Source organism: Carlito syrichta, unplaced genomic scaffold (genome assembly GCF_000164805.1).
Source record: "Carlito syrichta isolate Samal-C Ts95f unplaced genomic scaffold, Tarsius_syrichta-2.0.1 Scaffold305304, whole genome shotgun sequence".
Classification (NCBI taxonomy): domain Eukaryota; kingdom Metazoa; phylum Chordata; class Mammalia; order Primates; family Tarsiidae; genus Carlito; species Carlito syrichta.
Window position 1 is genome coordinate 60,145 of NW_007249400.1, and position 22,710 is coordinate 82,854.

The following is a 22,710-nucleotide window of genomic DNA, read 5'->3' on the forward strand; positions in this document are numbered from 1 at the left end:
CCACAAATGAGGAAAAGTCAAAGGAAGACCTCAGGCAATTTCAAGTGTACCAAAGACAAAACTCCTAAAAAATCAAACCTTGGCCAAACAATGGAAGTCACCAAAGACTATCCCCAGAATATGACAGGGATTAGGGAATGGTTGGAAAGAGTAAATAGGACTTAAGAAAGACAAGATGCAACATTGAAAGAACTTGTAACAGAGATTTTGGCAATAAAAAATTTCATCCAGGAAATAACCAGATAACAAGCATGGAAAGCAGAATTAATCTAGGTGAAGAAAGAATCTCAGAATTTGAAGATCAGAACACGGAATTAACCTGATTTGTAAAAAACATAGAAAGAACTCAGAAAGAAAGAACAAAGCCTACAAAAGATAGGCAGTTATATCAAGAGACCAAACCTACATCTGATTGGTATCCCAGAAGAAGAAAGGGAAATGGAGAACAACTTGGAGCAAGTATTCCAGAAAGTAATCCAACAAAATGTTCCCCATCTCACCAGAGATGTGACCAGCCAACACAAGAGATACAGAGAACCCTCAAAAGACATCAAATGAGAAGACCAACCCCTAGACACATGATAATTTGCCTACACAAAGTAGGCACAAAAGAAAAAATCCTAAAGGCAGCAAGAGAGAAAGGTCAGACTACTTACTGGGGAAAACCAATCAGAATAGCAGCAGATCTATCAGAAGAAACACTACAAGCAAGAAGAGACTGGAGCCCTATATTCAAAGTCCTCAAAGATAAACAATTTAAACAAAGAATTTCTTTCTTTTTTTTTTTTTTTGAGTTGGAGTCTCACTGTTGCCCAGACTGGAGTGTAGTGGCCACTCCCGGCCACCGCAGCCTTGATCTGCTGGGTTCCGGCATCCTTCTGCCTCAGCCTTCCAAGTAGCTGGAACTACAGGTGCACGCTACCATGCCCAGCTAATTATTTTGATTTATTGTAGAGATGAGGTCTCACCTGCCAAGGCGGGTTTCGAACCCACGGGCTCAGGCAATCGACTCACCTCAGCCTCCCAAAGGCGCGGGATTACAGGCTGAGCCACCGAGCCCTGCTAAACAAAGAATTTCTTATCCAGCCAAGCTTAGCTTCATCAGTGATGGAGAATTAAAATCCTTCCCAGACATCCAATCCCTAAGAGATTATGCACCTTCCAGACCAGCTCTATAGGATACATTTAAAAAGGTATTAAGCACAGAAGAAAGAAGAAAAAGATTGACCACATACTTCCTAGGAGAACAGCAGAGCACAGAATCAGCAGAGAATATAGCGCAACAAGAAACTTGAAAACACACATACATTAACTCCAAAGCCAAAAGAAAATAAGCAAACAAAGGAAAAACTATAAGAACCTAATGACAAGGATAAACAATCATGTGAATGGACTAAATGCACCACTGAAAAGACACAGAATGGTGGACTGGATAAGAAACCATGACCCAATTATATGCTGCATCCGGGAGACTCATCTCACTTCAAGGGACACACACTGACTCAAAGTTGAAGGTTGGAAAACGAGTTTCCAGGCAAATGGATCACAAAAGAAAGTAGGAGTTGCAATCTTAATATCACACAAAACAACAATTAAGTTATCAAAAATTTTAAAAGGACACTACATAATGATAAAAGGTTCAATCCACAACAAGAAATATCCATCCTGAACATATATGCACCCAACACAGGAGCACCAGCATTTATAAAGCAACTACTAAGTAAACTAAAAAAAGATATTGACTCTAACACTATAATAGCAGGGGACTTGAATACTCCACTGACAACCCTAGATAAATCACTGAGGAAAAAAATCAACAAGGAGATCCAGAACCTAAACTTGACACTTGACCAAATGGACTTAATAGATACCTACAGATTATACCACCCAACAACCACAGAATATACCATCTACTCATCACCACATGGAACATACTCCAAGATCGATCACATCCTTGGCCATAAATCAAGCATAAAAAAATTCCATTAGGTTGAAATCTTGCCATGCACATTCTCAGACCACAGTGTAATAAAAGTAAATATCAACACCACCAACATTTCCCCAAAGCCCAAAAAGATATGGACACCAAATTGCATGATGCTGAACAACTACTGGGTCAACACTGAAATCAAAGAAGAAATTGAAAGATTCCTGGAAACAAATGAAAATGAAGAAACATCTTACCAAAACCTCTGGCATGCCCTGAAAACAGTTCTCAGAGGGGAATTTACATCTCTACGAGCACACATCAAGAAAACAGAAAGATCAGAAGTTGAAAGCCTAATAAATCACCTAAGGGAGCTAGAAAGAGAAGACCACCAAAACCCCAACTTTAGCAGAAGAAACCAAATCACAAAAATAAGAGCCAAAATACAGAACATACAAGACAAAAATATCATAGAAAACATCAACAAAACAAAAAGCTGGATCTTTGAAAGAATTAACAAGATTGATGGGCCCCTAGCCAGAATGACCAAGAAAGAGAGAAAAAGCCCAAATAAACACAATCAGAAATACAAAAGATCAAATCACAACTGACCCTGAGGAAATACAAAAGATTATCAGAGATTACTATGTACACCAGTATGGAAACAAACTTGATAACCTAAATGAAATGGAGGACTTTCTGACATCACATAACCTCCCCAGGTTGAAACAAGAAGACATTGAGACACTAAATAGACGAATAACAACCCAGGAAATTGACTCTGTCATACGAAAACTACCTACCAAAAAAGCCCTGGACCAGATAGCTTTCCAGCAGATTTCTACAAAACATACAAGGAGCTGATACCAATCCTACTGAACGTATTCCAGGCAATTGAGAAAGATAGAATTCTCCCCAAATCATTTTACACAGCTAACATCACACTGATACCCAAACCGAGTAAAGTTCCAACAAAAAAAGAGAACTACAGGCCAATATCCCTTATGAACATAGATGCAAAAATTCTCAACAAGATTCTAGTAAACTGGATCCAAAAACACATCTCAAAAATCATCCACCATGACCAAGTAGGCTTAATCCCCATGATGCAGGGCTGGTCCAATATTCACAAGACCATAAATGTAATTAAATACATCAACAGATGTGAAAACAAGAGCCACATGATTATCTCATTAGATACAGAAAAACCTTTTGATAAAATCCAGCATCCCTTCTTGATAAAAACTCTCAACCACCTAGGTACAGAAGGAACATACCACAAAATAGTATAAGTGCCACCTACGATAAACCCACCACTAACATATTGCTAAATGGACAGAAACTAGAAACATTTCTCCTGAAAACTGGAACAAGACAAAGCTGCCCACTCTCACCCCTCTTGTTCAATATTGTATTGGAAGTCCTAGCTTGGCAATTAGACAAGAGAAGGAAATCAGAGGTATCCAAATAGCAAAAGAGGAAGTCAAGTTATCTCTCTTTGCTGATGATATGATTCTATACCTTGAAAACCCAAAAGAATCTGTCAAAAACCTATTTGCACTGATAAAGGACTCTGGCAAGGTCTCAGGGTACAAAATAAATGTGCAAAACACAGCTGCATTCCTATACACCAACAACAAGCAGGCAGAGACCCAAATAAAAAGCACAATCCCATTCACAATAGCCACAAAAAAATTGAAAGAGAAGTGAAAGACCTTTACAATGAGAACTACAAAGTGCTGCTCAAAGAAATCCAAGAAGATACAAACTAATGGAAAAATATTCCATGCTCATGGATAGGAAGAATCAACATTGTTAAAATGTCCATCCTACCAAAGCCAATCTACAGATTCAATGCAATACCCATTAAGTTACCATCATCATTCTTCTCAGAACTGGAAATGACAATACAGAAATTCATATGGAAACATAAGTGACCACAAATAGTCAAAACAATCTTTAGTAAAAGAAACAAAGCAGGAGGTATCACACTTCCAGACTTCAAATTTTACTATAAGGCTACAGTAATCAAAATAGCCTGGTATTGACAAGAACAGGCACACAGACCAATGGAACAAGACAGAGATTCCGGAAGCAAAGCCTCAATTCCTCAACTGACTCATCTTTGACAAAGCCTCCAACAACAACCACCGGGGAGAGCAGAACCTATTCAGTAAATGGTGCTGGGAAAACTGGCTGACCACATGCAGAAGATTGAAACAGGACCATTATCACCATACACAAAAATTAACTCTATATAGATCAAAGACCTAAACGTAAAGCCTCAAACTATAGGAATCTTAGAAAATGCAGGAGACACCCTTATGGAAATTGGAACTGGCAACCAATTCCTATTCAGAACACTAAAGGCCAATACCTTAAGAAATAAGACAAGCGGGACCTCATCAAACTAACAAGCTTCTGCAAAGCAAAAGAAACCATCAAGAGAGTAGGGAGGCAGCCCATAGAATGGGAAAAAATATTTGCCAACTGTATATCTGAAAAAGGCCTAACATCTAGGATCTACAAGGAACTCAAATGCGCCGAAAGTAAAAAAACAAACAGCCCCTTTAAAAGTGAGCAAAAGACATGAATAGATACTTCTCAGAAGATATATGGGCAGCCAACAGGCTCATGAAAAAGTGCTCAGCCTCACTCGTCATCAGAGAAATGCAAATCCAAATATATGGACTTTGCAGCAACTTGGATGGATTTGGAGTTGATCATACTCAGTGATCTATCACAGAAACAAAGAACAAAGTACCATATGTTGTCACTCATAAGTGGACTTTGAACAATTATAATACTATAAGAAAGTGTTTGGCAGTAATGGGAAACTGTGTCGGGGGGGTGGGATTGGCAGTTGAGGGAAACTGCTAAGGGAGGAAGGGGCATACCTCATCAACAAGAGTACCTGCATAATCAATGTTTGTATACCTAACCCTGTATTGTACCCCACATCATTATAATAAAAAAGTAAAAAGAAAGAGAGTTCTGACAAAAACAGCACTAGATGAAAGTGGCTGGCAACTGAGATTGCAGTTAGGAGAGTACTACAACAATCCAGAGGTGAGGTGATGAGGGTTCATGTTAATAAACAAAAGAATGAAAGGAAGATAGACAGAAGGGAAGGAGAGAGGGAAGAAGGGTGGGAAGGACAAGATCAACTGGATATATAAGCATTTCCTGTGAGGACAGAGGAGGAGGAGCCCCTGGAGAATTCAGAAAGGAACTTTAGAGAACTGGAGGGTGCACAGGGAGCTGTCAGATAAACTAAGGGAAGAGAAAGCTATATGAAAGAGGGAGAGATAAGCAAAGAAGTCAGTTAAGGTGAGAATTGAAAACATGCCATGAGGAAGTAGGGGGTCAGTGTCAGGGGATGGGTAGAGTTAAAGTCAGACTCTGTGTACAGAAGAATGAATGAAAGGTGAATAGATGCAAAAAGTGAACATAAACAAGTTTTTCAAGAAGCTTGTCTGTAAAAGAGGGGAAAAGCAAGGTAATAGTGAGAAGAAAGGTAAAGTCAAGAGATGGATGAACACCAGGGTGGCCAGAACTGGGGGAAAGTGAGTGAGGTGCCTGAGGAACACCCCAGGGACATGTGCTATCCTTAGATTTGTGCAAAATGCAGTGTAAGCACTTGCCTCATTCTTAGTCCCAGCCCTAGTAGACAGAGTCACTACAGAACAGGGACTCTGGAATCCCACTGCATGGGTTCTAACGCCACTTACCAGCTATGTGGCCTCGAGCAAGTTTTCTAACTCTTCCATGCCTCAGTTTTTTCCTCTGAGAAATGTAGACAATGAGTGTACTTACTTCATAGGGCTGGAATAATGATTAAATGAGTAAATGCTTGTGAAAGGACTTGGTACCTGGCATATGGCTAAGCCATGTTATTGATCATTTTCTAATAATACTAAGCTTACTAACAGGATGAGAAAGGCTTAGCTACACTTACAGACTGAGAGAAAGGAGCCAGTAGAGAAGGAAAGGCTGAGAATGTAGGAGAAAGATGGGCAGACCTACAGAGCAATCCCTAAGAAGGCAGGAAGAAGGCAAAGGCAGACAGGCTCTTCCTAATCGGGAAGAGATTTTAAATATCCTGAGTGTCCCATTTCCCTAACACCTAAAGAATAAAAAGAGCAAAAAATAAATAACCTTCCACTTCCTAGCTGTGGTAAAGTGGCTCCCAGAGATTCTCCAATACCATTACATTGAGTCTGAGATTTTTTTAGGCAGGGCGTGGGTGTGTGCACATACATGTATATTTATGTCCATGCATGCACGTGTGTACATGAACAAAAGTTAGAAAGAGAATATGGTTCTGACTCTAGAATCTGACTCAGGTTTTTCTTCATTAAATTATTATTCTCCTCAGAGAGCCAGATAAAAAAAAATAATTCCTCAAAGGAGCAGATACTCCTAATCACAACTGCATTTATTATTTGTCATTCAAGGATTCCATAATTAAATAATTTGCTGAGTTAAGGAAAAAATATGCAGCTCTTTGCCATAATCTGATGCCAAACCTCACAAAAATCTACATTTTAGTCAGGAGTTGCAAACACAAATGGTTACACAAGATGGGAGGTCACATGAGTGAAGAAAAACTGATGTGAGAAGAGTGGGGAAGGGAGTGTGAGCATGAGTTTGCCCACAGAGGTGGCCCTCTTCAGCTCTCACTAATCCTGCCATGCAGACAGACATCTAAGCCAATACTGCCAGATTGTCCCACTTTTTCAAGAGAAGGCTGACTTATATGTGAAATCTCCTGCTTACTGACATGTCACCAACTAATTGCCATTTTAAAACAATGAGCAGGTCAAACTAAACATACCTAGAAACCAGATGCAACTCCAAGCTGCCAGTTTTCTTTTTTTGATTGATAGTCTTTTATTTTCATAGTGCAGAAATTAAACAATAACTCCCATTCAATAAAACAAGCTCTCATTGCTTAGATTTTCAAATTCAATAGCAAACATTGCCTTTTGTCTTTTAAATGCTCAGTTGGGCACCACCCAATGCACCCTGAGCATCACCCTAGACCCAGTTCCTCTCTTATCTCATAATTCTAATTGGTCACCAAGTTGTGACAATTCTAGCTCAGATCTACTGTTCCAATGGTCTTTCTCTCTCCAGCTCCTCTGGTTCCATTAAATCTTTCATCATCTCCCACCTAGAATACACAAGAGCAACAGCCTTCTGACTGGGTTCCCACTAAGCATGATGGCCAGATACCTAAGCTTGGTCTTGAAAGTCCCTGGGTCCTGTGTCCTAACCTTTCCAGCTCTAGACAGTCCTGCTCATTCAGGCCCACAGAGTCATTTTCTATTCTCCCAACACATCATTCACATGCAGCCTTCCCCGCCTTTGCTCTTGGTGTTCCTTCAACCTAAAAGTTTCCAACTTGTTCATCTGGTTGATCTATCTCCTCCTTAAGATTTGGTTCTAATATCACCTCAAAGATCTAAGTTTCTTAAACCTTGAGCTCTTAAGATTGCTCTTTAAGGGTTCCAGTCATTTCCAAATCTGCTTTGGGACAGCTTCAGACAATTTGAGAATCTGCAAGCCTCTGGCTGGGGAAAGGGAGGCTCTGTGAAGAACGTGGGACTCTGATATGGAGGGTCTGGGAAGGGCTCAGTAAATGACTGAGCAGTGTGGAAAACTGAGGCCAAGCTGGAAAGCTGGGAGAAGGTCTCCTAGCAGTGACAAACATTCACTCTATGAATATATGAATATAGAGTGATATAGTAGGAAGGACAACAATTTTGAAAAAGGGAAGCTTAAGTTTGAGTCTAGTTTCTGTTACTGAGTGACCTTGGACAATTAACTTCACATTTTTGTGCCTTAGATCTATCATATATAATGAAGATAAAACTTCTGTGCCTCAGAGAATTGTAGTAGGAATTAAATGAGGTAATGGATAGAAAAAAAGCATTTTTCTAGACCCCATTCAGATGCCACCACTTCCATAAAGTCTTCAATGAACCGTCCAGTGGAAATAATTGCTACTTTTGCTAAGCTTTGGAGTTTTTCTTCAGTATCTTTTTCACAGCCTGAACACTTTCTACCATTTAAGATTACTAACAATCATAAGGGGGGTTCCTTCAGTCTCCAAGTCTGGAAACACATCTAATTCACTGTCTCCTCCATTCTTGGGACTTAGAACATAGGAAGCACTCATTAGACAAGTGTAAACAAAATGAAAGATATGACAGCACTCCTAGGTCCCAAGGGGAGATTTGTGGGTACCAGATATAGATATAGAGTAGATATATAGATATCTCCCTAATTAAACTCTAAACTCCTCCAGGGGAAGGGCAGCATCTATGGCACATAACAGAGTCTATATATATCTGTGGAATGAATGTATGTTGGTATTCCCTTTGGCCCAACACAGGGTACTATGATTTCCTGATCCCTAACCTCTCCTGCAAAAGGTTGGAAGCTCTTCTCATGTATTCCTACAACACCCCATATCTCCCCTAGTATAGTACTTATTACTTTATTATAATTGTTTGCTCCCTTCACCAACTTCCCACCTGCTATGGGGCCTATGATTACCTATTCACCTATGTAATCCAAGCACCTGGCATAGAGCCTAAAACTCACTAAAAATATGTTAGGATTTGTATTAAGTTAATGTGACTTTTAGAAAATCTCTCTTCTAACCAATCACACCTATCTGCTACATAGGAAAGGAAGAAATAAATGAGTAAATTCCTAGCTGGGAAATGTTAGAGATGATGACTGTTGGAGAAAGCTCCAGTAATTCACAGAGTAAGGGACCTGGCTTCAGGTCTACAGAGTACTTACTTGGTCTTCGACTTTGGGAAAGGCCCCTTGACTTCCTTTTTCTTTTGTTTCTTCACCTGTAAAATAGGTATTATATACCTTCTTAGCCTGCCATTCAGAGGTTTTGAACCTTTTCATTAATTATTATCCTAGCTGGGCACAGAGGCTCACACCTACAATCCCAGCACTTTGGGAGGTCGAGGTGAGAAAACTCTCCAAGACCAGTCTCGGCAACTTGGCAAGATCTCATCTCTACAATAAATCAAAAAATTAGCTGGGTGTGGTGGCGTGTGCCTGTAGTTCCAGCTACTTGGAAGGCTGAGGTGGAAGAATCACCTGAGCCCAGCAGGTTGAGGCTGTGGTGGCTGTGAGCATGCCACTGCACTCCAGGCCTGGGTGACAGAGTGAGAAGTCAACTCAAAAAAAAAAAAATTATGTCCTACTATGAGCTCTCTGCTCCAAAATTTGTCTTACCTGGAGCCTAGAAAAAAAAAACCAGGGGACTTAAGATACAAGAAACAGATAGACATAGCTGTAGTGATAGAGACAGTGATAGGAAGGTGGTATAGGAGAATAATCTTATGACTATGGCATATGGTTGGAGTGCTTAAATAAGATGCACATTTACATGATCATTTACACAAAATAAATTTCTGCAGGATAAAAATAGCAAAGACAAAGTTGAAAGATAAGACACAGCCTGGGAAAAGGTATTTACTATGTATACACTATAAAGGATGAATCAGACTCAAGCTTATAGAGGGCATACAGACCTGGACACAAAATTATAGAAATTACAGTTCCTTATGAGGCATATTAGGTAGAGAAGGTGTGGATCTGCAACTAATGGGCCAAGAAAGGCACCTAACCCACAGGTTACATTATCTAGAAAGTAACCCTAAGAGAAAGTATATGGTAGGAAAAAAGCAAGTCTAAGTTCCAGACTTGGAGGCTGCCTGCCTGGTTAGCTTCAGCTAACTCCGGTCTCTGTCTTGAGCTTCAGGTAGCTAAGGCCAATCTGACTGTAGTGTCTCCTAGTTCCAACACACACACACACACACACACACAATTCTCTCTCCTTCCCTCCCACCCTCCTTCTCTTCCTTACATACACACACATTTTCTCTCCCTCCTTCTCTCCCTTACACACACATACAATAATATTCCTCATTTGCATATATTTGCTTGTTCCATTCCTTTGGCCTATCACACTTCTGCCCCTCTTCTCTGCCTGGCTCATACAGATAGCTTCCCTGTACCTCCCTCCTCTGAAGCTAACCCTCCTCTGGGCTACCACTTCAGGCCCGCTTCTTCATGGAGGTACTCTGCCACATGTAATACAATGGCTTGCTTCCTTGTCTAGTCTATTTCCCAGCCCCTTAATTCTAGGCAGAGAGTCTTTCCAAAGCCAAGCTGTTATCTCTCTAACTCCCTTCTCATATAGAGCCTGGTCTACAGAAGGATGACTCTCAGTGAGTGTTACTTGGAACCAAACATGAACAAAATACTATAGGAGCACTTCATGCAGACAGCAAAGAAGAAACAGAGATCAGGTAAGGTTTCACTGAGCAGGTGACATTAGACCTGGGTCTTGAAAAATGAGAAATTTCAAAAGATAAACAGAACAGCAAGCTACAGGCACATTTGACTGGAGTGGCCAGGGACTGCTCCAGAGGTAGAGAAATGTCAGCTGCTGTTATTTAATTTAATGATAATTATTTTCACATGAATGTTAGCTTTGTCCACACAGGTTTTTTTTGTCTGTTTTATCCAGAATTATATTCCTGATGACTAGAACAAGGTCAGCTACATAGTAACTCAATAATATTTGTTCAGTCATTTGGACACTTATGGGGAGACACATAGGGATTTAAAAAAAGGAAAATGTAATAGAGCATATATGATAGCTGTGTGATATGTTGATAACGGTCACTGAAGTAAGATTTCTTTTTTTTTCCTTTTTAAATTTTTTATTTTATAGATGTGGGGTACAATTCAGGGTTAGGTATACAAATGTTCACTATGCAGGTACCCTTGTTGATGAAGTGTGCCCACCCCACAAGAGTAGGATTTCTACCAGAGTAGCGACCAGATCTACTTGATCCCTTAGTATAGTGCCAGGCGATATTGGTGCTCAACAAATCTTTGTGGAAAAATCTAGAACACAATTACATCCTAAAACTGTAAAAGCAAAGTGTCAGAGGGGAAAAGTCATGGGTTTTGAGATTACAAAAAAAAACAAAAAAGGGCTGGCTTCAAAACCGGGTCCATGCTGTACATGTGACACATGCTATCTGGCGTTGGGTAGGTTCTTTAGTTTCCTCACCTGATGGGGCTGTTATGGCACTAAATGAAATGAGAGGATAGAGGCACGTGCACATAGGAGACTGCCTGGCAGACAGCAGGCACTCAGTAAATATGAGTTCTCCTGTAGCAGAAAGGGGCTAAAAACAGTTTAAATTATTCCTTTATAAAAATCAACCTGCAAGTTCCAAACCTGCCAGACAGGGGACATGAGAAAACCAAGTAGCCACAAGCCGCTTCCCTGGAAATGCAAGACAGTAATCAATTCACAACCTTATCTCCGCATCCTCTCTTTGTGAAGTTATCAGTTTACAACCCCTGCTTGTCATGTATACCCTGGAGACAATCTGTTCTTTGAAAATCTGGTTTTGCTAAATACCACCTTGCAAATTCCAAAGAAAAATGTCTAGCTATACAACCCGACCCCCCTCCCACCCTAAACTAAACATATAAAACCCCTCTCCTCTTTCTCCGGGGGGGCTCAGCCTTGGAGCATTAGCCCGCTGAGTCGCGCCGGCCCTAAGAAAACGCTACTTCCTAAGACGGCCTCGGTGTCACGGTCTCTCTGTTTTCCCGCAACACTCCAGAACACGAAAACATTCCTAACAGCTAAAACGACGGTCGCTAGAGAGAATAATTGGTAAAAGCCACCACAGGGCTAGACAAGGATGAAGCACGAGCTTCTCCTCACCCTTTTGGAAACTCCACCTCGGTGCTTAGGGAAGACTCTTAACTCACGCAAACTAAGTTTTCGGCCGCACCTGCCTCCGGCGTCGCTTCCGCCTCCGAGAGGTCCGCGGACGCGACGACCCGGTCAGGCGGGATGCGCGCCTGAGAGCCTCCCGGGGTTCTCCGAGCCGCTCCACGGTGGCGCCTTCCCCACTCCTTAGTAACCGCGACACGGCGGCTGGCCGTCTAGGCGGCAACGGGCGGCAGGAGCGTCTAACTACAAGTCCCAGCAAGCCCCGCGGCCACTTCCGCTAACAGCCTCGCGTCCGCAAGCCCGGAACTACGAGTCCCGACAGCCTCTGCGCTGCGCGACACGCCGTCAGCTTCAGCCAACCCGCTGAAGACAAGTCGGAGGGGAGGGAGCCGCAGAGACCGGGAAGATGGCGGCGGCGGCTGCACAGGGCGGGAGGAGCGGTGGTGGCGGAGGCAGTGGTGGGGCTGGCGGTGGTCCCAGCTGTGGGACAGGCAGTAACCGTAGCGGCTTGTTGGATAAGGTGAGGAGCCGGTTCTGGGGAATATTCGAGTCATTGGGAGGCAGCGAGCCCACCTTCCCATCCCCTTTCCCCTTATTTTCTGTGGCCTTTTGAGGGGATCCCTTATCTGGCCCACCATGGGAATCCTACGCGCGATGGCAGCCCGGCCACACCGCACTTCAAACCCAGGTCCTCTTCTCTTCAGGTCGTTTTTCCTTCTCGCAAGCGTTCCTGCTCCTTCATGCTGGCCACCACAGCTTTTTCGGGTAATTGAATTATTGCCACATTTCAGCGTGGCCATCGCTTTTCCCTTGTGGTGCAGGGGGCCACTGTTAAAATTGCCCATTTCGCTGACAGGGAAAACTGAAGCCCGAAGGAATTAAAGGATCTGGATTCCGCCCCCCCCCCAAAAAAAAACTCTTCACCACCATCACCTTGCATGCAGCTACATATTCCAAAGAGCCCCTTGTCCTTTTGGCTTGCTGAAGTTTCTAGGCTTATCATGATACCCCAAACTGAAAATATTTATATGAGTATTGATTTTTCTCCTATTACAATTTTTCTTTTTTTTTTTTTTCTTGTGCTTTCCCCGCCCTCTCCCTGCACCCCACCCCCCACCTCCCTTCCATCAAGTGCACGGCTCCCGGCTCACGTTTGCCCGCTCTTCCTCCGCTCATTCAGTTTTGTTTTGTTTTTTTAAACTTTCCTAGCAACAGGGGCTTAAAAGAAAAGAGGTCATCTCTGCTCCTGGGTTGCCTCCTCTTGCTCTTTGCCCAGCATCATGGAAGAAACAGTTGGCATGGAGAGCTAGGTCGGCCACTAATTAGCTCTGTGACCTTGAAATATGCTTGCTCTTCCCATATCTTTACTCATCTGCAAAATGAAGGATTTAACTTTTAATGTACCCCAAAATCTCTTCCAGTTCTCTCATTGTAGGGCCTTAAGCTGGTTTGATGACAGTTGTTAAAGTATGGTGTATTTAATAAACACGATCTTTTTAACTTTAAATGAAAACAGCTTTCACACTTCCCTGTGCGTAACACATGGTGGATGCTTAAGAAATGAATACATGATCATGTTGAAGGGTTCAGACCCAGATCTTTTGCTTGTCTTTTTTAGTGTCGTTTGTTTTGAGTTACACGCTTCTTGCACTCAATCATTCTTAAGAGACAAGAATATGTTCTAGAGGTTGTGATGGTAAATTGATTGCTTCCAGACATGTATTAGGAGTTAATGGTCATTTCGGTACACAAATCCTGCCTTCCTGCTGGGTGAGTACCTAACAGCTTGTGCTAATCCTGTCGTAATGACTGCTCTTTGATTTTTTTTCTTCACTTGGATTATCATCAGTAAACATTGCGCATGGGTATTCTGCAAAGACTGTGATAATTAGCAGCATATGGCATCATTGTGTTATTGAAAGACCTGGATTTGAGTATCATTAAGATTCAGCTGTGAAGTATCTCTGCTACTTGCAAACAGTATGAAGGTTGGCAATCCAGTTAAATTCACTGGGCTTTCCTTTCTTCATTTGAAATTGAAGGATCTCTGGCACCTTTTGGAAGAAGCAAATAAGACAATATATATCAGTGATCTTTATAACTTGTTGTGTTCAGTACAAATGTGTGATGGTGGAGGAATAAATCAAGAACCCTACTGTCAGAGAGTACTTAGAATAGTTGAATATGGAAGATGGGGTACTCAAAATATTGAATATATTTAAGGGAGAATGTGGTGTATTCAAATGTGTACTTTTTACAAAAGTTCAAATGAGAGAGAATGATCCTGGAGGTCCAATTGATAAGGGTGAGAGCAGTAAGGGAACACTTCATGTTTAAGGGTGAACCTGGGACTTTACTTGAGGGAAAAGAGAGGAAAGGCATACCAGGTAAGAAAGTCTCCTTGAGCAAATGTACACAGAATGTGATGGTGCCTGTTTCTCAAGTAAGTTGACTGGAAGGCACTCTAAGGGAACTCTAGAGACAAGTAGATAGAATCAGATTGGGGAGGGCATGGATTGCTGTAAGTAGAAGTAGGAAGCTGTTGAAGGTTTTTGAGACAATGTAAAGTGGTTTTAGGAAAATTATTCAGGCAGTTTGGAGAGGGAGAAATTGGAAGCCTTCTGTTATCGTAATATGCCCTACTAGTGTATAGTATACAATGAAAAGTTTGAATTCTAGTGCAGTATGTTAAACACTGCATGCCCTTGGATAAGTTATGTGATATTACTGAACTTAAGTTTTCTTAGGTAAACATTGTGTACACTCATATATACCGGGGATGCCAAAAAAATGTATACACATCTTAGGTGATGTTAGGAGATGTACGCCATAATCAGAAGTGTCTGGAGATTAATGGTAATGACTTTGAGCACCTCTTGTAATTGCAGAAGTCAAACATGACTTCTAGTCGTCTTTTGTTATCAGTATATATTGAGTATTACAAGTTTAACACAGTTTTTTTCTTTTCTTAAAATAGACTTTTTTTTGGCATCCTCTGTATTATAGGCTTGTTGTAAGGATTAAATTGTGTAATGTTGATAAGTGTTCTTTGTTTTGTTCTCTGTCCTTTGGAATCCACTAGAAATAAGTGTTCTTTGTAAAGGGCTATATAAAAATAGAAAAACAAGGTGATAAGAACCCCAACATGAGCAGCAAAAATAGATAAAAGGTCTCACAAAGGAGTGCTTGGAAGATTTAACCGAGAAGTAAGGGACAGAAGAGAGAAAAAGTAGTCAAGAGCTACTTGAGTGCTTTTTCCTGGAAAACTTCATTTCAGCCTTACATTGATTGAGTTGTCCTCCTCTGAATTCCTCTAGCACTTACTGCACATGGGAATTAAGCTGTCACTTAATATGGCATACTGTCTTGTATCATTCCACCAATTTGTATTTGTCCATTTTCTCATGAGGGCTTGTCTGTATTGATCAACACAGAAAAAGTACTTGAAGCATTGAATTTAGCAGGGAAAAAACTTGATCTGCCACCTCAGTCTTCAAAAACAGCTTTAGAGAATGGCAACTCTAATTGCTGAAGACTGATGGTACTGGGGAAGAGAACATTGGAAAAAATGTTACTCTTTTTTTTTTTTTGAGTTGGAGTCTCACTCTCGCCCAGACTGAAGTGCAGTGGCCGCTCCTGGTCACCGCAGCCTTGACCTGCTGGGCTCCAGCGATTCTTCCGCCTCAGCCTTCCAAGTAGCTGGAACTACAGGCGCGCGCTACCACGCCCAGCTGATTTTTGATTTATTGTAGAGATGAGGTCTCGCTGCCCAGGCGGGTCTCGAACCCGCGGGCTCAGGCAATCCACTCACCTCAGCCTCCCAAAGGTGCGGGATTACAGGCTGAGCCACCGAGTCCGGCTAAAAAAATGTTATTCTTAGTGGAGCAGGTTTTGAGGGAATAAGGAGTCTTTTGCTTTGTGGGAACGAGAGACTGTTGCTTTTAATACACATTTTTTGATTTATCTTGATTTTCTTGGGGAGGGTTTTTAATTTTATCTCTGTAACTGTAGTGTCACCTGTCACAAATAAATATAATAACGAGATGTGAATATGCTTCTAGCCTTCCCAAAGCAGATGTAAATTTCTACTTTTATGAAACTGACTTTAAAAACATCACAATTCTTGTTTCCTGACTTAAAAATAAGTATGCAAATATAATCTTCCCGCCTCCTTCACAGAGTGACTTAAGTTACTACAGTAAGTTATTCTGCCCCAAATACATCAAGGCATTTTGTTCTATCTGGCAGCTATAAAGAAAAGCTGCTAGCTTCATTTGTTTTAGCTATTAATGTTGATATGTGGTGTTAAATCATGCTTTCCAGAAGGTATATCTAGACTCTTTTAACCTCATACCTGGATTTCTGTCTCTGGCTGGGCTGTCAGACTGATCTTAAAACATAACTTTTATATTTTAGTTGAAAACATAAGTTCTGGAGCCTGGCTGACTAGCTTTGAATTCTGACTCTGCCACTTACCAGATGGTTGTTCTTGGGCAAGTTAGTAAATCTCTTTGTATCTCAGTTTACTCATCTGAAGTGAGGATAATATTATTTTCCAAAAAGTTGGTATCAGACACATAGTAAGCACTCAATAAAAATATATATAGCTACTTATAGATGTTATTCCTTAGATATTTTTTAGAACATGATTAAAATCTGTCACCATCAGAATTCCTTGGGTATTAGTTAAAAATAACTTATTTCTGGATCTCTTCGCAGTCCTGAATCAGATTCTCTGGAGGTGAGGCATGAACATTTGCATGTTTTCACATATCTCTATTACCTCTGCATTTTAAGTTACTTCCAGATTGAGACTATCTTAAATGACTTTTTAAGTCCTTTCTGGTTCTGACTTTTTAAAAAAAAAATTATTCTGTGTAATCAATAGTGGTTTTTCTAAAATGTTTATATTGAAGAGACCTTGAAGCCCATCTGATATTCCAGCCTCATTTTATAGACATGGACTCAGTTGGGAGGGGAAGCTGAGGCAACTTGCCCAAGAACACGCAGTGAATTTGTGACATATCCAGAACCGCTTTCCCACTACTTCATCCAGTACTTTTACCTTACTCAGTGCGTTGCCTCCCATACTGGAGTGGGCTTTGTCCTAACTAATATAGTGGGATGAGCATCTATTTTGAAGTGTAAAACCTAGACTATAGCCTTTGGCACCCACTAATTGTGTGTCCTTGGAGCATATGTTCTCTTTTACTCTCCTGGATGGTATCTTAGCTTGCTAGACTTCTGGGTGATATGTTTATACCCTCTGACCTGACTCTGACAAAGAAGATAAACAGTTTTATGACATTTTTATAATTGTGTATATTTGTGTTTAAAGAAACAAGATACTGGCTTTTTAGCACTATTCTGCAAACTGAACTTCAATAGCATCTCAAAACTCATTTTTTAATTCATCAAAATTAAAAACTTGTACATGTCAAGGACACTGTCAAGAAAGTGAAAAAAATTCTCTTCCCACAGAATGAGAGAAAATATTTTCAAATCATATATCTCTTAAGGGTCTAGTATCTAGACCATGTAAAGAATCTTACAACTCAGTAATAAAAAGACAATAACCTGATTTTTTTAAGGGCAAAGAATATAAATAGATATATCTCCATAGAAGATACACAAATAGCCCACAAGCACAGTAAAATGTGTTCAACATCATTAAGCATTAGAGAAACACAAAGCAAAACCACAGTGAAGTACCATTTCATATCCACTGATAGCTATAATAATAATTTTTTAAAAATGAAAACACATTTTGGTGAGAATGTGGAGAAATCAGAACCTTCATATATTGCTAATAGGAATGTTAAAATGTTGCAGCACTGTTGAAAACAGTTTGATGGTTCCTCAAAGTTCAACATAGATTTACCAAATAACCCAGCAATTCCACTCCTAAGTATACACCCAAGAGAACTGAAAGCATGAAATCTTGGCACGCAGATGTTTACATGGCACAATTATCATAATGGCCTAAAGGTGAAAACAACCAAAATGTCTTATCAACTAATGAATGGATAAACACAATGTGATTTATCCATACAAGGGAATATAATTCGACCATTAAAAGGAATGAAGTATTGATACACACTGTAACATGGATGAACCGTGAAAATATGATAGGTGAAAGAAGCTAGTCATAAAGGGCCATACATAGCATGACTCCACTTATATGAAATGTCCAGAATAGGCAAACGCATAGAGACAGAAAGTAGATTTGTGGCTGCCAGGGACTATGGAGAAAGAATAGGGTGTGACTGGTAATGAATATGGAGTTTCTTCTGTGGGTTCTGCAAATATTCTGAAATTAGATAGTAGTGGTGGTTGTGTAACCTTGTGAGTATACTAAGAACCTCTGAATTGGACATTTTAAAATGGTGAATTTTATGGTATGTGAATTATATCTCAGTTTTTAAAATGTTGTCTTTCCATCTGTGAAGTAACCCTTAAAGTTTCAAGTTATTTGGTGGTTTTTTGTTTTGTTTTTTTAAATATATTCACTGTATAACACATTGGTATCACAATTGGAAATTACTTTTACTTTTAATTAAAAGAATCACTAAAAAACCAACTGCCCAGGTTTCTTTTCAACTGTTGCCAGCACCATTTCTCTGCTCTGATCTCCATCTTGTCAGATTTTTTTTTTTTTTTTTTGAGTAGGAATCTCTGTCGCCCAGGCTAGAGTGCAGTGGCACACTCACAGCCACTACAGCCTCTACCTGCTGGGCTCAGGTGATCCTTGCACTTTAGCCTTCCAAGTAGCTGAACCACAGGCACATGCCACCATGCCTGGCTAATTTTTTGTGATATTGTAGAGATGAAGTCTTACCAAGTTCTCAGGCTGGTCTCGAACCCCTGGACTCAGGCAGTCCTCTCACCTCCACCTCCCAAAATGCTAGGATTACAGGTGTGAGCCACTATATGGCTGTAGATCTTAATAACATTACTTAGCCTTTCAGTAGTATTTGACTCATTGGTCACCTCTTTCTTCTTGCAATATTTGCTTTGGCTTCCAGAACGCAACTTGCCCCTGATTTTCGTCCTCCTCCACTGGTATCTCTGTCATCTTTATTGGTTTTTTAAATCTTCTTTCTGACCTGTAAATATTGGCAAGCCCCTGAGCTTGGCCCTGGCCCTCTTTTCTTTCTTATCTCAGGTGATACCCTATGTTATGGCTTAAATACTATGTCTAAGTTGATGACTTCCTCTTTATATTTTCATCCTGAACCTCTCCTATAAGCTCCCGTTGTGTACTTGTCATCTTCACTTAAATGCCTAATACAAAACGTATATCAAGCATAAATAGAGCCAATCTCTTGATTTATCTTACCCTCAAAGTGCTTCTCTCCCAGCCTTTCCCATTTCAATAAGATACTTCCATTCATCTAATTTGCTGAAACAAAAACTGAGGTTTTCCTCAATTTTTCTCTTTACCTCACATTTCACCTTTAGCCTATCATTATATTATCTTGGCTATACATTCAAAATATAGCCAGAATCTGACTACTCACTTGAACAACTGTAGGAGCCCTTCCAGCTGGTCTTCCAGCTTCCGTGTTTCGTCTCTTTAGATTTTGTTATCCACACAGCAACCAGACTGATCATTTTAAAACATAAATCAGACCACTCACTCTCTTGCTGAAATTGCCAGTGACTCCCCCCATCTTAGCTAAAATCCAAACCCCTTGTTGTGACCTATTTTGTAGTTCCTGCTTCTTGTTGGCCCTGCCTGTTTCTCTGATCCTCACCTGTAAATTTTCACTTCAGTCATTATACTCAAATCTGCAAAGCAAAAGAAACCATCAAGAGAGTAGGAAGACAGCCCACAGAATGGGACAAAATATTTGCCAACTATATATCTGACAAAGGCCTAACATCCAGGGTCTGAAAGAAACTCAAATATGCCAAAAGGAAAAAAACAACCCTATTAAAAAGTGGGCAAAAGACATGAATAGATACTTTTCAAAAGAGGATATACGGGCAGCCAACAGACACATGAAAAAGTGCTCGTCTCACTAATCATCAGAGAAATGCAAATCAAAACTACATTGAGATACCACCTAACCCCAGTAAGAATGACTGTCATTAACAAAACAACAGATGCTGGAGAAAAGGGAATGCTTCTACACTGCTAGTGGGAATGCAAACTAGTTCAACCTCTATGGAAAACAGTGTGGCGATTAGAAATTGACCTTCCATATGACCCAGCAAACCCCTTCTGGGAATACACCCAGAAGAACTCAAAGCATCCTACAAAAAAGATACCTGCATGTACATTTATTGCAGCACTGTTCCCAGTAGCAAAAACATGAAACCAGCTGTGCTGCCCATCGAAACGACTGGATAAAAAAATGTCGTACATATACACAATGGAATATTACACAGCCACAAAGAAGGACAAGCATATGGACTTTGTAGCAACTTGGATGGATTTAGAGTCAATAATACTCAGTGGTCTATCACAGAAACAAAGAACAGAGTACCACACACATGTTCTCACTCATAAGTGGACCCTGAACATTTACCATAATACTTTAAGAAAGGAATTGGTAGTAGCAGGATATGGGGAGGGGGCAATCAGGGTCTGAAAGAAACTCAGGCAAAGTGGGAACCAAAGGAAGGCCTAGACTTTACCTGTACGATGTCCACTTGTATACCTGATACTGAATTGTACCCCACATCTTTAAAATAAAATTTAAAAGTCATTATACTCTGAAAATCCTGACCTTTTTGCTGTCCCTCAAACACACGGAGCTTGGGGCTTTTAGTGTTCTCTGGTCTCACTGGGACACTCTCCAGATTTTGAGTTACTCCTTCACTTCATTCAACTCTACTTAGATATTAACTATTTTCCTCACCATGTTTTAGTCTTTTTTCAAAACTCTATTTCATTTGTCTTCATATCACTTTGTACAACCTGAAATTACATTATCTGCATATTTGTTTACTTATTCTTTATCTGCCATACAGGAAGGCAGAATTTGTCTTGTTTATGAGTATATCCCTAGTGGCTAGAACAGTGCTAGGCATAAAATAAATAGGCACTCAAATATTAATTGAAAGAAAATAAGTATAATTGCCAAAAAGATTGTTTTTAGGAGGATCTCCTCCCTTAAAAGATTGTTCAGCATTGGAATAAATTGCTATTGAGAGACTTGGCAATTTCCTTTAAAAAAAAAAAAAAAAAAAACGCCATGTAGCAGTTGTTAATACCTTTCCATGTAGTAGGAAATGGATTTCAAATGGAGCAGTCGTATGGTTCTGTCCCTGAAGGAATTTGCGCACAGCTGCATTTTTCTGAACTAAGTGCATGTAGTTCTTAAATGGAGTTTGTGATCTGCCACCTCCCTAGAATAAGGACTCTTCTCACAGCTGTATCAGTACAGACAATTCCTAGCCCATCTCCTTGCCTTGATTCAGGTCTTTCTTGGCAGCACTCCCACCTCCCCCATCCCTCCCCAGTCAGTGTTGCTGCAGATTGATTTCCCTAAGGTAGTAGGTAATATTTTATCCAAAATCATTTCTGCAGTACCTTGAGCCTGCAGTGTGCACTTATCCTTCTATGTCTATTCCTTACCATTTAGCACTTATCTTTGGTTATCATTCATTGCAAGTATAGAATTTTCCTTAACTAAATTGTAAAGATCAAAATTTTGTTTTCTGTATTTCTCGTTTCTCTTCTAAAAGTAAGAAACTTATGCTGACGATTGATTATGTCAACAATTCAGTCATATTTTATTTATTAGAGATAGGGTCTTGCCCTACCACCCAGGCTGTAGTGCAATGCACAATCATGACTCACTGTAACTGTGAACTCCTGAGCTCCAGCAATCCTCCCACCTCAGCCTTCCAAGGAGCTAGGACTACAGGCTACTATGTCTGACTAATATTTTTATTTTTTGTAGAAATGAAGTCTCTCTATGTTGCCCAGTCTCATCTTGAACTCCTGGCCTCAAGCAGTCCTCCCATCTTGATTCCCAAAGTGCTGGGATTGTAGGCATGAGCCACCATGCCTAGCATAGTCTCATGCTTTAGAAAGTGTTGTTAGTAATAATATGATTGTTGACTATATTTCAGTTTGTTGGTGGAAAAAATAGCCCTTCATTTTTGGACACATTGCTAATTGATAAGCTGAATCAAGTTGCTTTCACTTTGAGCCATTTTCAGCCTTAGATCTCACACATAGTGAGATTCATGGTGGGATGTGAATCCATGACTGGCCTGGCCCCCAAAGAACTGCAGTCACATAAGCTTCTCGATTCATGAGGCCAGGTTAGTGTAGAAACGGCCAGGTCACTGCTCACTATAGTTTGTGGAGGGGTAGAAAAGGCAGTGGAGAAGCTAAGAATCAGTTTCTCTGGGGTTGTCACTAATGTGCATGCTCATTATTTAATTAACTTGTAATCTCCTACCCTCCAACTAACTCCAGTGATAAATGCCATCAGTAATAAGCACTGTTAAGCCAGTCATTTTCTTTCAATATTTCCTGGCCATTTTTGTACAAAATTGATTGAAATTGAAGATTCCATGTATTGCTAAGAGCTATTATCTCTAGGCTTTTCTGAATTGGGATCTAAATTAAATGACAGTGCACATATTTAAAGTAGACATAAAAATTCTCCCCAAATTGAACTTAAAAAAAATTTTTTTGAACTTACTGCTTCTGATCTTTTCTTGCTAAAATGTGTGCATGTGGGAGGTATGAGTGCATACATATTTCTAACTCATATAGTGATCTCAGCTTCTGAGTCTGCCATCAGTTTTTATTATCTATTTGGTTTAGGGAGTTGTGAAATCAAAGGGAGATAAAACATAGCTATAGAGCTTAAACATCTCAAATTCAGCATATGCAAACGGATATTTGTCCCCTTTCCTCCTGTGTTTCTTCTCATGGAAAATGACATGATGGCTCAAATTAGCCATCCCAGCCCTAATTCCATTAGTTGGTGTTCTCTCTCACTCCCTCCCTCCT

The 22,710-nt window shown here is 40.3% G+C and overlaps 2 protein-coding genes across 2 annotated transcripts in view; one reads left to right on the forward strand and one right to left on the reverse strand.

Annotated features, from left to right (window-relative positions):
- LOC103263860 (X-ray radiation resistance-associated protein 1-like) overlaps positions 1 to 11,919 on the reverse strand; it is a 70,137-nt gene extending 58,218 nt beyond the window's left edge. Inside the window, exon 1 of the mRNA XM_008061516.1 lies at positions 11,788 to 11,919. The gene's annotated coding sequence lies outside the window, so the exon portion shown is untranslated. The remainder of the gene's footprint in view (positions 1 to 11,787) is intronic.
- A 183-nt stretch (positions 11,920 to 12,102) lies between these two features.
- SPCS2 (signal peptidase complex subunit 2) overlaps positions 12,103 to 22,710 on the forward strand; it is a 28,445-nt gene continuing 17,837 nt past the window's right edge. Inside the window, exon 1 of the mRNA XM_008061517.1 lies at positions 12,103 to 12,249. Coding sequence (XP_008059708.1) covers positions 12,136 to 12,249 — 114 coding nt within the window. The 5' untranslated portion in view covers positions 12,103 to 12,135. The remainder of the gene's footprint in view (positions 12,250 to 22,710) is intronic.